Source organism: Dama dama, chromosome 13 (assembly GCF_033118175.1).
Source record: "Dama dama isolate Ldn47 chromosome 13, ASM3311817v1, whole genome shotgun sequence".
NCBI lineage: Eukaryota > Metazoa > Chordata > Mammalia > Artiodactyla > Cervidae > Dama > Dama dama.
In genome coordinates, this window is record NC_083693.1 from 12,453,565 (window position 1) to 12,469,026 (window position 15,462).

Consider the following 15,462-nt stretch of genomic DNA (forward strand, 5'->3'; position numbering starts at 1 on the left):
AGGTGTAAATGTCTAACCTGGAGCCCATCTATCTCCTACCTCAAGGTCAAGGGAACATCACAACTGAGTAGATGGAAACTGGATGAAAATCAGTAAGATGCTCTCAGGTTTTCCTACGTAGGTTTACCTACTCACATAAGTGAGTCAGGAGTCAATGGATACATTATGGACATCCAACTGTTTCTCTCTAACAACTACTCCATAAAAAAGCACCCTGAAAAGTAAGAACTGGATCGTCTTCTCTGGGCTGTCCACAACACCTGGCTACGTGGATGAGGTTTTAGCCTTACACCCTCATAGGCATAAGGGTGGAGGTATAGCCACATGAGCTTGATAATTGTCTCTGGAGCACACGAGGAGTTCAGAATGTGCCCCCCACCCCAGTAACACCACATCTGCTCGACTCTGTCTGCAAGAGAGGCTCTGCCTCCAGGGCTTAGCTCCTATGTCATCAAAGTCCAAAGTATGGAGTTTGGAATAGAATTTAACCCTCAGGACACATTTATGCTTTTTCATCCTCTCTTGATTAGCATATTTTCTTGTATATTTATTTATATCTTAATGTGACTATTGTTTTAACCTTTTTTGAAAAGCAAAATTCAACTGAGTAAATTTTAAGCTCTCATTGTCTCTATTTGATAATTTGTGAATTGAGCAGCTTTCAATCTAGCAGATAGAAAAGAGCTCTGAGGAGCTGTTACAAAATTAAGAAAACTTTTATAGGCAGAAGGGAGAGGGATACGGAAATAATACTTTTCCAGAAAAGAAGATTGGTTATTGCAAGCTTACTTTCCTTAAGAGAATGACAGGGGTTAAACTGGCAGATGACTTCACTGGTGTGGATCAGCAATTCCCTGTTGACCGGTTTAAGGTTCTGCTCTTGGGAGAGTAGAAACTGTAATTAAGTCTCAGTTTGAGAAAGTGGGGCTTAGTAGAAGCACCTCCATGTTGAGTCTTGTTTGTCTTGTTTTTAAAATCCTTTTGAAATAATTGATAAGATTTATTAACACATTTCAGCTTCACTGGTGGCTCAGCAGGTAAAGAATCCATTTGCAATGCAGAAGATCTGGGTTCAATCCCTGGGTTGGGAAGATCCCCTGGAAAAGGGAATGGCTACTCACTCCAGTGTTCTGGCCTCAGAATACTGGTTCACAGAGTCAGACTTGACTGACTTCACTTTCACTTTTCATTAATACATTGGATTTTCCAGGTGGTGCTAGGGGTAAAGAACCCGCCTTACTATGTATAAAAGGTTAGAGATATGGGTTTGATCCTTGGGTCAGGAAGGTCCCCTGGAGGAGGGTATGGCAACCCACTCCAGTTTTCTTGTTCCATGGACAGAGGAGCCTGGTGGGTTGCAGAGTCAGACACAACTGAAGTGACTTAGCATGCATGCATTAATACATTATCATGAACAATTTATTTTTATTAATAAAAAAGTGAAACAGCATGAAATAAGTACAGCCCTATCGGGGAAAGTCTGAAAGGCAGTGAGAGAGCACTAGCTGGGGGGAATCTAGGTTTTTTGTGGTTTATGCAAATATTAGGGAAATGGGTCATTGTTGATTCTGTCCCACATTAAGTTATATGCCACAAAATAATTTCAATTGTTTTGCTCCTCCCTCAGGATGGAGAACTCACACCTTTTAATAAAGCAGGCTTCTATAAAAGGTTGATTGTTTTTCTTTTTTATGAGCATTTTGTTTTCTCAACAAAAATGGAGCATCCTTTACTGAGGCTTCAAATCAAGGCATTATTCATATCTGCACAAGACCTTGGAGGCAAAGTGGGAAAGGAAATCAGAGCCTAGAGAGAAGACTGTGGGAGACAATTCTGAGAAATTCTGGGTTAGGTTTGGTTGAAAGTTGAAAACAAGACCAACACATTTCTAGATGTTACCGCCACCATTATTTCTTCTCTCTGCATAAATGTGTGCTTCTCTGCTGAGCGGGGATGTCTATTTCTCTGCTCCCTTGAATCTGAGCTGATCTGGGACTGCGCTGACAAAAAGAACATAGCAGAAGTGACACTAAGCCAGTTCTCACTTAGCTTTGGAGTCGTCATTCCCAATCCTTTCTTTTGAAAATTAGCGACTATGTAAAAAGTGAAACTGCCTTGAGATCACCATGCATAAGAAGTCCACAGCATGTATAGCAGCACTGGAGAAAGGTGCCACGTTGTGAAGTCCTGGCCTCAGCCCAGCCTAACCACCAGCTGAACCCGGCCAAGGGAGTGACTGACTGGCAGGTGTCATGTGAAACAGGAAAACTGTACTGCTGAGCCCTTCCTAAATCGTGAGCAAAGAATATGGTTGTTTCTTAGCAAGTATGTGTTGGGAGTGCTTTGTTGTGTAAGCTCAAATTCAAAGCCTCTAGTTTCAGAGATGACTGTCAACTAAACAAGTGGTAAAGTTAAGTTTGGTAAACTCTGGGTCTGTTTCATCTGCTCCGTATTGCAGGGGGTTGTAAACATACAAGCATTTCCAGTATTCCTGGCCAGCTGGCTTCTGATTAGATTCAGTCACTTGGAGACACTGACAGGAGTTTGGAAGGTGGAAGGAAGGGGTAATTTTTCTTCTTCTCAAGAATGGCAATTGATCCCAGCCCCCAGTGTCTTTGGCATTTCCAACAGGGTAACAGGAGCTGTCCATGTATTTCAGTAGCAGCCTCTGCAAGTGACTGAGTGACTGTAGATTTAACAGCCTGGCTGGTTCCAGATGTATTATCTGCAGACTCCAAAATGTCAGCAGGAAGATCCTCCTAAGTCTGCTAATGTCACCTCCTTCCTTTTTGCTTCTCTATCCCTTCATCTATTAGACAATTTTGAAGTGTTTCTATTGTTGAGCTAGATATCCACATACTCAATTTTTTTAGACAGCAGTGCTTTCAGGAAATTTGAAAACAAAAATTTGACATTGATTATCTTTGCCTGGGCATAAACATAACAATGACCTCATTATCAGTGGAAAATGAAATACTGGTAGTTCACATATGTAGTAGTAACATGTTTACTTAAATTATAACCTGGTATTACCTAGAATAATAGGTCTATCAAAGGTAAAGTATTCAATCAACTACAGTGACAGTGAGCTGGATGTTTCTGATTGCACTGGAGAGTTACATAAAGAAAATGAGTTACTGTAAGCTTAAGCTCTCAATTCAAGATATGGTCAGAGGACTAGAGATCTGTTATCATGGACCTCAGGCAACCCATTATCTTTTATAGAAATAAGTAATAAGAGGTAGAGCTGAAAGTCAAGTTCATAATTTGATTCAACAAGTTCTAGAATTACAGCACAAGTAGATTCATAACCTCTGCATGTCACTTAGGTGAAAGTCAAGGTATTGATTACGGAAGAATGGAACACCAATGCATGGAATAGGAATATGTGACTTGACTCAGATGAATGGACAGTTATAAAGCCCAAGTTTTTTTGAGCTTTTTCTTTGCTAATAGAAGTTCCTTCCCACTGTCTGAAGGAAGCCAGACTTCCCTTGCTTGAAGACTCAATAAGTGTTTTTAAGACTTTAATATGCATAAGAATCACCTGAGTAACCTGTTAATATGAATATTTTGAATCAGTAAAGCCCTGAGTGTGGCCTGAGTTTTTGCGGTTCCAGAAAGCTTCCAGAAGAAGCCAGTGCTGCCAGTTCAGAAACCACGCTTCGCACCAAGGGACTCAACATGGACCTTAACCAGTAGTTACCTTGCAAGGGAATTCCAACTATCCACACTCAGCACCTTTCAAAGTTTTCAGATCCCAAACTGGAATTCACTCTCAGCCCAGCACAGGAGGTCGGATATGACTCAGCAGGAGATAGTTTAATAATTGTTAGATTAAACCAATTTATATTAGAAGAAAGATAAGGAATATGTGTGGGGATGATGGATCCTAAGATTACTAGACCGAGGAGACATAAAATAATGTTGGGAGTGAAACTTACTGATATGACTCTATATGTTAGTTTGGGAATCTAGGAACGGCTATAAGTCCAAGTTTTCTTGGTTTAGTTAACTAGATCAAGAGGGACCCACCTTCAATGAGGTTATAAAGCCATACATCCACAGTAGAGGATAGATTAACATGTTTAAGGGCTTAAGTAAACAGTCATGTTGGAGTTCAGTTCAGTTCAGTTCAGTCGCTCAGTCATGTCCAACTCTTTGCGACCCCATGGACTGCAGCATGTCGGGCTTCCCTATGCATCACCCACTCCTGGAGCTTGCTCAAACTCATGACTATCGAGTCAGTGATGCCATCCAACCATCTCATCCTCTGTCGTCCCCTTCTTCTCCTGCCTTCAATCTTTCCCAGCATCAAGGTCTTTTCAAATGAGTCAGTTCTTCCCATCAGGTGGCCAAAGTTTTGGAGCTTCAATTTCAGCATCAGTCCTTCCAATGAATATTCAGGGACTGATTTCCTTTAGGATGGACTGGTTTGATCTCCTTGTAGTCCAAGGTACTCTCAAGAGCCTTCTCCAACACCACAGTTCAAAAGCATCAATTCTTTGGCGTTCAGCTTTCCTTATGGTCCAACTCTCACATCCAAACATGACTACTGGAAAAACCATAGCTTTGAGTGGGTGGACCATTGTCAGTAAAGTACTGTCTCTATTTTTTAATATGCTGTCTAGGTTTGTCATAGCTTTTCTTCCAAGGAGCAAGTGTCTTTTAATTTCATGGCCACAGTCACCATCTTCAGTGATTTTGAAGCCCAAGAAAAATAAAATCTGATACTGTTTCCATGGTTTCCCCATCTATTTGCCATGAAGTGATGGGACCAGATGCCATGATCTTGTTCTTTGAACAATGAGTTTTAATGCAGCCTTTTCACTCTCCTCTTTCACTTTCAGCAAGAGGCTCTTTAGTTCTTCACTTTCTGCCATAAGAGTGGTGTCATCTGCATATCTGAGGTTATTGATATTTCTCGCAGCAATCTCGATTCCAGCTTGTGCTTCTTCCAGTCTGGCATTTCGCATGATGCTCTGCGTATAAGTTAAATAAGCAGGGTGACAATATAGAGTCTTGAGGTACTCCTTTCCCAATTTGGAACCAGTCTGTTGTTCAATGTCTGGTTCTAACCTGCATTTGCTTCTTGACCTGCATACTGATTTCTCAAGAGGCAGGTAGGGTGGTCTGGCATTCCATTCTCTTTAAGAATTTTCCAGTTTGTTGTGATCTAGCCATGAAATTAAAAGATGCTCACTTTCTGGAAGAAAAGCTCTGACCAACCTAGACTGCATATTAAAAAGTCAATGTATGGCAAAACCAACACAATATTGTAAAGTAAAAAATAAATAAATAAATAAAACTGAACAACAACAACAAAAAAAGCAGAGATGTTACTTTGCCAACAAAAATCTGTCTAGTCAAAGATATGATTATTCCAGCAGTCATGCTGGAATTGGACCATAAAGAAAGATGAACACCATCTTTTGAACTCTGGACTCTTGAGAGTCCTTTCTTCTGCAGGAGATCAAACCAGTTAATCCTAAAGGAAATCAGTCCTGAATACTCATTAGAAGTACTGATGCTGAAGCTGAAGCTCCAAAACTTTGGCTACCTCATGCAAAGAACTGAGTCTCTGGAAAAGATCCTGATGCTGGGAAAGATTGAAGGCAGGAGGAGACGGAGATGACAGAGGATGAGATGGTTGAATGACATCACTGACTCGATGGTCATGAGTTTGAGCAAGGCCCAGGAGTTGCTAATGGACAGGGAAGCCTGGTGTGCTGCAGTCCATGCGGTCCCAAAGAGTTGAACACAACTGAGCGATTGAACTGAGCTGAACTGAGACAGTCAAAGGCTTTAGCATAGTCACAGAAGTAGAAGTAGACACAGAAAAAGAAGTAGACGTTCTTCTGAAATTCTCTTGCTTTTTCTATGATCCAACAGATGTTGGCAATTTGATCTCTGGTTCCTTTGCCTTTTCTGTATCCAGTTTGGACATCTGGAAGTTCTTGGTTCACATACTGTTGAAGCCTAGCTTGGAGAATTTTGAGCATTACTTTGCTAGCATGTGAGATGAGTGCAATTGTGCACTAATTTGAACATTCTTTGGGATTGAAAACTGACCTTTTTCCAGTCCTGTGGTTCAGTTTTCCAAATTTGCTGGCATACTGAGGGCAGCACTTTAACAGCATCATCTTTTAGGATTTGAAATAGCTCAGCTGGTATTCCATCACCTGCACTAGCTTTGTTCGCAGTGATGCTCCCTAAGGCCCGCTTGACTTTACACTCTAGGGTCTCTGGCTCTAGGTGAGTAATCACACCATTGTGGTTATCTGGGTATTTAAGAACTTTTTTGTATAGTTATCCTGTGTATTCTTGCCACCTCTTCTTAATATCTTATGCTTCTGTTAGGCCTATATCATTTCAAATGTTCTTTATAGTGCCCATCTTTGTATGTAATGTTCCCTTGGTATCTCTAATTTTCTTGAAGAGATCTCTAGTCTTTCCCATTCTACTGTTTTCCTCTATTTCTTTGCATTGATTACTTAGGAAGGCTTCTTCTCTCTCCTTGATATTTTTGGAACTCGGCTTTCAGATGGATATATCTTTCCTTTTCTCCTTTGCCTTTCACTTCTTTTCTTTTCGCAGCTATTTGTAAGGCCTTCTCAGACAACCATTTTGCCTTTTTGCATTTCTTCTTCTTCTTGGGATGGTTTTGATTACTGCCCACTGTACAATGTCACAAACCTCTGTCCATAGTTCTTCAGGCACTCTATCTATGAGATCTAATCCCTTGAATCTATTTGTCACTTCCACTATATAAGGGATTTGATTTAGGTCATACCTGAATGGTCTAGTGATTTTCCCGACTTTCTTCAATTTAAGTCTGAATTTTGCAATAAGGAGTTCAGGATCTGAGCCACAGTCAGCTTCTGGTTTTGTTTTTGCTGGTTGTATAGAGCTTCCCCATCTTCAGTGGCAAAGAATATAATCAATTTGATTTCAGTATTGATCACCTGGTGATGTCCATGCGAAGAGTCATCTTTTGTGTTGTTGGAAGAGGGTGTTTGCTATGACCAGTATGTTCTCTTGGCAAAACTGTTAGCCTTTGCCCTGCTTCATTTTGTACTCCAAGGCCAAGCTTGCCTGTTATTCCAGGTATCTCTTGACTTCCTACTTTTTTCATTCCAGTCCCCTATGATGAAAAGGACATCTTTTTTTGGTATTAGTTCTTGGAGGTCTTGTAGGTTTTCATAGAACCATTCAACTTCAACTTCTTTGGCATTAATGGTTATGGCATAGACTTGGATTACATGATATTGAATGGTTTGCTTGGAAATGAACAGAGATCATCCTGTCATTTTTGAGATTGCACCCAAGTACTGCATTTTGGATTCTTTTGTTGACTGTGAGGGCTACTCCATTTCTTCTAAGGAATTCTTGCCCACAGTAGTAGATATAATCGTCCTCTAGTTAAATTCATCCATTCCAGTCCATTTAAGTTCTCTGATTCCTAAAATGTTGATGTTCACTCTTGCCGTCTCCTATTTGGCCACTTCCAATTTACCTAACATTCCAGGTTCCTATGCAATATTGTTCTTTACAGCATCAGACTTTACTTCCATCACCAGTCACATCCACAGCTGGGTGTTGTTTTCACTTTGGCTCCATCTGTTCATTCTCTCTGGAGTTATTTCTCCACTCTTCTCCAGTAACATATTGGGTACCTACCAACCTGGGGATTTCATCTTTCAGTGTCCTATCTTTTTTCCTTTTCATACTGTTCATGAGGTTCTCAAGGCAAGAATACTGAAGTGGTTTGCCATTCCCTTCTCCCGTGGACCACATTTTGTCAGAACTCTTCACCATGACCTGTCCATCTTGGGTGGCTGTACATGGCATAGCTCATAGTTTCACTGAGTTAGACAAGACTGTGATCCAGGTAATCAGTTTGGTTAGTTTTTTGTAAATGTGGTTTCCATTCTCTCTGCCCTCTAATGGATAAAGTTAAGAGGCTTGTGGAAGCTTTCTGATGGGAGGGACTGGCTGTGGAGGAATCTGGGTCTTCTTCTGATGGGTGGGGCCATACTCAGTAAGTCTTTATTTTATGTTGATGGGTGGGGCTGTGTTCCTTTCTTATAGTTTGGCCTGAGGATTTATCAAATGTGAACACACCTGTCCATCCACTGTGCCCCTCAAAGAGGTCCAGACAATATTTCCTCCATAAGGGATTGTGAAATGCACTGATGAAGAGAGCATTTGCTGCTTGAAAACACTTTGGTAGAAGTCTTGCACAGAGCAGGGCCCCTGAGAAAAGGCATGCGGGCTCCTGATTAAATGGGAGTCATGGAATCCCAGAGGGCAAGAGTATAGGAGCAAACCTGCCAGGCAAAAGGTGAGCTCAGCTACTGAAGCAGTGCTGGAACAAGAGGGATCGGGCAGTGGTGTCCTGGGAATGAAATAAATGGGCTATCTACTGAAGTATTATTTGATATGTACAGCTAAAGAGCTCTAGGCTTGGTGACTGGAAACTTCGCTTGAGTCACTGCAATGGACTATATTGCCTCTGGCCCAGTACCAAGAGCCAAGTCAGTTCCCAGACTCTTCCCACTGAAGCAAGGATAGACTGGATGCACCAGATTCGGAAGGACCTTGCGACATTGCCCCAAGGACAGACTGTAAATACATCCCCAACCCTATAGAGGAACTATAGCCATTTGTTCTGTTAACTTACACTGGCTTTGGTTTGACTTTCTTCTCTTCCTATGGTTAGGCAGCTCAGAATTATTAGAATTAATGTTGTTTTTTGTTCTTCCTGCTCCTCCAGTACTTTGTGTTGTTCACTGGAGCTTGAAATAAATGAAGTTGTGGCCTAAGTTTATTTCAAAGTGGTTCCAACGGATCTGTGAAAGTACCTGACCCTGTCAGGTATAAGTCAAATCTCCTACTTGACAACTGACATTATCCTATTGCCCCTTGAATCTTGGAGTGTGGGCTACTACGATCAGAAAAGACAAAATGGTAGCCTTTGGAAGTTCCCCTTCTTAAGATAGTAAACCAAAAATGAGGCTGCATCTTAGAGAACATTAGAGATTAGCGTCACCGACAAAGATTTGCATGATGCAGAAGCTGTACTGACATATCTAATTGTTGGGGCTTTCCAGGTAGCTCAGCTGGTAAAGAATCTACCTGCAATGCAGAAAAGCCCAGTTCGATTCCAGGGTTGGGAAGAGCCACTGGAGAAAGGATAGGCTACCCACTGCAGTATTCTTGGGCTTCTCTGGCGACTCAGATGGTAAAGAATCTGCTTGCAATGTGGGAGACCTGGGTTCAGTCCTTGGGTTGGGAAGATCCCTTGGAGGATGGCATGCCAAGCCACTCCAATGTTCTTGCCTGGAGAATCCCCCCGGAGAGAGGGGCCTCGTGGGCTACAGTCTGTAGGGTCCCAAACAGCAGGACTTGACTGAAGTGACTTAGCACCCAGGCATATCTAATTACTAATTCATCTATTTGACCCGTGCAAAAGGCGCACGCTTCTGCTTTCCCTTCCTGCCCTTGTTAGTAATGTTAAAATCTGCTCTTTGGTGTTCTGGAGGGTCTAGGAGAAGGATCCTTTATCCTGCAAGTAAGAAGCCAAAAAGGAAAAGCTTTTTGTACCTGGGAGGGCCCCACAGGGTCCTGTTCAGTTTCATATGCATAGAAAGAAAGACTTTATTTTCATTCTGGAAATGGCCTAGAAGCTTAGAAGATTTCAAGGCATTTTCCACTTCTGAAAAATTGAATTTGCAAGGAGCCCTGACCTCAACCTAACCATGTGTGATTCGATCCGGAAGCTGATTCCATGCCTCATTAACCCATGTCATGTTCTGTGGAAGCTGGTCAGGTGAAAGGATCTTCCCTTGCTGTCTGCATCCCTGGGCAAACCTCTGCTAAAGCAGTATTTCTATTTGGAGACTCTCAGGCCATAGTGATTTCTGATTCAGGAAGATTCTTGCTTCCCTCCCAACTCGGTCATCAAACATCAATTTTCCTGGGTCTTTTCTCATCTCCTCCTGGCCAGCTCTCTATCCTCCTGACAGATACACTTAGTGGGAGAAGAAAGCAGTGAATTCCCTGTATAAAAGATATACTGATTATATAATTAAGTGAGGTGATCGAGGTGTTAATTAACCCTATTGTGATAATCATTTCACAATTAGCTCCTCCCAGCTCCAGTCGTGGACTGTCCAGCCCTCCTTTGAAGTGATCTCGGCCCAGCCACAGCTCTTATTCCTTCATCCGCCGGTCCCGTCTCCTGTCAGCCCGTGTCACGCCGGTGAGAAAAAGTCAGACTCCAGGAACTACTTGCCCATTCTCAATTCTTACACCAAAATAGCCCCTCACCCCGGCAAAAGGGGCCTTTCCCGCAGCCCAGAAGAACGAGGAGAAGGTGGCATGCAGAAGAAGGTCTGTACTGAGAGACTGGGGCCCGGCCTGTCTGCTCGCGAGCCAACCAAGACTGGTGCTGGCCCACCCCGGCCCCCAACCCCGGCGCCCCCCAGCGCCAAGCTTGCCGAGGACTCGGCTCTGCAGGGCGTGCCCTCCCTGGTGGCGGGTGGCAGTCCACAGACTCTCCAGCCGGTGTCCAGCAGCCACGTGGCTAAAGCTCCCAGCCTGACCTTTGCCTCCCCCGCCAGCCCCGTCTGTGCGTCCGACAGTACCCTGCACGGGGTGGAGAGCAGCTCCCCGCTGTCCCCGCCGGCAGCCAGTTACAGCTCCGCTCTGTGGGCTGCCGAGCACTTCTGCCGCAGCCCAGATAGCTTCCCAGAGCAGCGGCAGAGCAAGCACAGGCGCTTTCAAAATACCCTGGTAGTCCTGCACAAATCCGGTTTGCTGGAGATCACTTTGAAAACCAAGGAGTTGATTCGTCAGAACCAGGCAACTCAGGTGGAACTTGACCAGCTCAAGGAGCAGACCCGGCTGTTCATAGAGGCCACTAAGAGCAGGGCTCCTCAGGCCTGGGCCAGGCTGCAGGCATCTTTAACGTCAGGGTCAGGTCATACCAGCAGTGACCTGGAAGCATTCTCTGAGCAGCCAGACATATAAGATCGAAGGCATATTTTCCTGTTACTTGAGTGCTTCTTTTTAACTCTCTTACTGTTACCTACTCCTGTTTCCCAAAGCTTACGTAAGATCTTTTCCTTTTAAACTCAGACTGTTCATTGGTTCACTTACGAAGCCACATGCCAGGACCCGGCTGCTGTCTGAACCTGTGGTCTATGCACAGTTTACCTTCGTCTCTGTTCCAGCGAGGACCTCAGGTTTGGGTGTCCTTGAGTCCCTCTTCCTCAGCCTGCAGGCAGTTTGATGGCTCCTGGGGCAAAGTGTGAGAGGTGATTGTGCCGGGCCCTTCTAGCTGTCACCTCCCGCCACCCCACTCACCAGCCATGATCGAGGGTGCAGTGATGCCGGCTAGCACTCAGAGCGACGCCTGTCAAGCCAGGGAGCAGGTGACACAGGAGCCCTTCATGGGTCTTCCCGTGAAGGTCTCAGTGACAGACGAAGGTACAAGAGGAGGGCGCTTGCGTTCCACAAGGCCCTGTGCCCTTTGGCAGGAACCTGAAATGCTTTGGCACAGATTGCTCTTCGGATGCAAGCACTTAATCACTTAAAGCTTTGTTTTTTTAAACTTGAAAGTCAAAGGGAAAGAGTAGCACTGTTAACTCTTAGACTTTAATCACAAGCCAGATTTCTCTTAAATTGGTAGGCGAAATACTTCAGATTTGTAAAGTATAGAATGGATTTAGGACCATCTGGAGCTACAGTTGATGAACTGCTTTTTTGACTCATAGAGTCTGAAGAAAGGAGAAATGGCTAGCATCTCTTGGTTAGGAGCTGGAAGATTCTAGTAATTTATGCCTTTTTTTCCCTCTCTTTTTTGAAACAATGCAACCTGTTTTATATGTGAAAATCTTAAGGACAGCTTCATGGTTTCCAATTGTGTAATCCAAGTCTGCCCTTTGCTACCACTTTTTTTCCCTCTTGTTTTTACAAAAGAAGAAAGAAAATATTATTAAGCTTGATAAACTTTGAATTAAAATCTTTGCAAGGTTATGACATACAAGTCTACAAAAACTTGGAAAACATTCTTGTTATCCGTTTTCTTTCCACATCCAGAGTTTTCATTCGTCTGATGCCACAGTGATGTGGAGCAGTCTTCCATGTTTGTTTTATGCATTGGATTTTGGCAGCAAAGCCAAAGGTATAATGGGTTCTGTGAAGTCCACCTAGAAATAGAGAGTATTGTGAGAACTTGCAGGTGATACACAGTTTTTCGGCTTCATCATAAACCAGATTTCTAGGTTGTAAAGTTGCCAACTTCTTATTCTCCCATTTAAAAAATTCCATTCTCTTGAAAACCTTAAGAATGACCAACTTCATTTTTTCTGCAAGGAAAATGGTCTTGAAGTTCTTCCAAGGCTAGAAGCTAATGCTAGTCGTAACTCTTAACATAGTTTTAAAATTAGAAGGCTTCGAATTGCCTGCATATTGTTTTCAAACGCAGTTTAGAAATAAACAACCCAGTAAACTCTCTTAGACTCTCCTAATCAATGCAGAATTATTACCTGCCATGTGCTTTCTGAAAGAGTTTAAGAAATCAGGGCAAATAGGTCTTTAAGGAGGCTCAGCTGCTTTTAATATTTTTTCTCTTGGCCCGCTTCCTTTGCCTCCCCTCAATCTGTGTGGTGCTACCGCAGCTCCGCTCTGCACACCATGCTAGGACGCTTCCTTTTTGGCAGAATATGTTTGGCAACAAAGCCATAGAAACAGGTGCATTCAGAACAGCCTGGGCACCAGGCATGAGTCTTACTGAGGCAAAAATCTGAACACACTTGCTGAGAACCAAATTTACGCCATCGGAAGACTCCCCTGTGGAACTGTATGCGTCTTGGACTCTTCTCCCTAGATGGAGGTTTGCACTTCCTCCTGTCAGGCAAAAGACGCCGAGAGCCATCACCAGTGCTCTTTGCTGAGTGGCTCCTCTCTGATCTTGTGACTTGGTGCTGCGAGTCCCTCTAGGCTGTTGGCATGGGTGTTCTCTCCCTAGTGGAGCAGTAAGCAGATGCAGCCAGGTAGAGAAGCTGGTCCAGCAAAGAGCCATCCATTGAGGCTAGCAGACCTGTGGGGCCAGAGGCCAGATTGACAAGTGGAGGAACCTCGGAGTTGACCGGCAGGACCTCCGTTGGTTTCACACGGCTGTAAGTAGTCACAGTCTTCCTGATGCATGACCTGATCTTGTCTGAGGTTCTGTGGCAAAGCTGTTGTTTTCTGAAAGCCGTTCTTAACTCACACCAACCCTTAAGAGAAGTTTTGGCAGATGGTGTTGGCAGTGTTGAAACACATCTAGAAAAAGCTGCTGATTGAATTGGTTATGGGAATGGAGCTTGGTGACATTTGTAATTTATTACACTCTCCTTGCTTTTATTGATTATGGTATTGTCTGACTTTGATTCCTTTGGCAGAACAGTAATTCTCGTGCATATATTGAAGTGTCTTTCCAGCTATGAATTCTTTACGGTAGAGGTTTCTTTACCAAATGTGAATTCTTTTGAGGAAGTATGAAGTTTTGTAGAAATTGACTGTGAAACGTCAGAGAAAAATAAAAGTCACTTACTTGAAAACTAAAAAAAAAAAAAAAAAACATCATGTTGTACACCTTAAACTTACACAGCATTATAATATCAATTATAAGCTATATAATGTCATAACAATGCTGGGAGGAAAACAAGAGAAGTCATTGTTTAATAAAGTTTGACCAATAAATATATTTTAAATAAATTACATCATGGACAAAAACAACGATACTGCTTACACAAACAGCATTTCCTGTATTACAAATTACAAGGTGGACCACTCCCCTTCAGGGAATCGCACCTTTATTCAATTATATCGAGTCTTCTTGCTAAGAAGGATCTCCGTTTACTTGATGGTGAATTTCTTAACCAGGCTTCTAAAAGACTCTCTCCTTCCCACACCGGGAGTCGAACCCGGGCCGCCTGGGTGAAAACCAGGAATCCTAACCGCTAGACCATGTGGGACAGGACGTGAGAACGCCACAGTACAAGACAATTGAATCGCGCCCATCTGCTTCCGCTTCCGCCGCGCGGTGCGGCCGCCGAGCTGCCGCGGCCTTCCGCGCCTGCGCGGGTTTTCGGCGCTCGGCGCCGGCAGTCCTAGTTGTGCTGAGTCTCGTCGCGCGCGGCCAGGAGCCCGGAGCTGAGTGCTGCCGCCTTTCCGACCCCTCACCCCGCCCCGGGGAGGCGCAGCGGTAGTCGGCGCCGCAAAGCCCTCCCGCAGCGTCTGTGGACGGGCCTAGATTTCCAAACACCGTTTAAGACGCTCTGCGGTGAGATTTGAAAGTGCTTTGAAGAACCAAGAGCAGGTTGTGAGCCTGGCTCCTGGGTTTCAGTTCACCGGTTTTGAAGCAGAGGATAACTTTTATTAGATCAGATTTTTCCAGTCATGGGGCTTAAAGGCATTTTAAGTGGGATTTTGCACTTTGAAGGCAATAGATGAAACCCCGAATACCCCCTGGGGGACGTTTTGGGGCCAAAAGCCCTTCAGAGACTACCGTTTTAAAAGATCTTGTTTAGGGATGGCCTTACAGCCATAAAACCAAAACTAAACACTGCCAACTGTAAAGAAAGAATCCATACGTTGCACTGCTTTAACAACTCATGTCTTGCAGGAAAAAAGGTGAAATAAAACAAACAGCTGACTGGGAGATAAACATGTACACCCCACATAAGAAATTGGTATCCCGTATGGAAGGAAACTATGCATGATTTATAAAAAGACAAATACTGCTATATAAAAGTCAGAACTTGTGAACAAGCCTCTTGGAGAGGAACCCCAAGACTAGAATGCATCTGAAAAAAAAATCTCAACCCCACTGGCTCCAGGCTAGCATTAGGCCAAAGAGCAAGCGTGCAATGTGAAATGTTGGCAAGTATGTGGGAAAAAGGAAGATTTTAGAAATTGATAAAACTTGATCAAGGAGGCAAATTGTCAGGATTTCTTGAATCTGCTCATGACCAAGCATTTCTTTTTTTTTTTCTTTTTTAAACTTTTGTAAAACAAATACTGTTCTGGAATTGCCTGTCAATGAATATGGACAAATGCTGCTATGAAAGTAATAGGCAGACCAGAGGGAGGATAAAGGGCCAGGGTCACCCTAAGCAAAGATCAGGGAAGGATGGAGATTCTCAATCTCTAAGAATTTCGAATGTCTCTGTGATTTTTTTAAAATTAAAATTCTTAATAATTGAAAACATTTGTGGAATGAAAAGGACTGTACATAATGTCTACAGTTGAGCCACAGACTGAAAGAAAATGTTTCATAGGGAAAAGTAACTATTCTTACTATAGCTGCACCTTAGCTCCCAGGGAGTGGCGAAAAAACCCACAGGAAGGAAAAGTGGATTGAGAGAGGAGGAGTCAATAAATTGGGGAGAAATTTCACTCCCACATATA

General features: G+C 43.3%; 1 protein-coding gene and 1 non-coding gene across 2 annotated transcripts; one reads left to right on the forward strand and one right to left on the reverse strand.

The window, feature by feature from the left end:
* The first annotated feature begins 802 nt into the window (after positions 1 to 802).
* LOC133068453 (CLOCK-interacting pacemaker-like) lies at positions 803 to 12,522 on the forward strand. Its single transcript, XM_061159676.1, has 2 exons — positions 803 to 888; positions 10,149 to 12,522. The coding sequence occupies exons 1-2, from the start codon at positions 803 to 805 to the stop codon at positions 11,032 to 11,034; spliced, it is 972 nt and encodes a 323-aa protein (XP_061015659.1). The 3' UTR covers positions 11,035 to 12,522.
* A 1,433-nt stretch (positions 12,523 to 13,955) lies between these two features.
* TRNAE-UUC (transfer RNA glutamic acid (anticodon UUC)) lies at positions 13,956 to 14,027 on the reverse strand. Its single transcript has one exon. It is a non-coding gene; the product is annotated as a tRNA-Glu (tRNA).
* Positions 14,028 to 15,462: the final 1,435 nt, after the last annotated feature.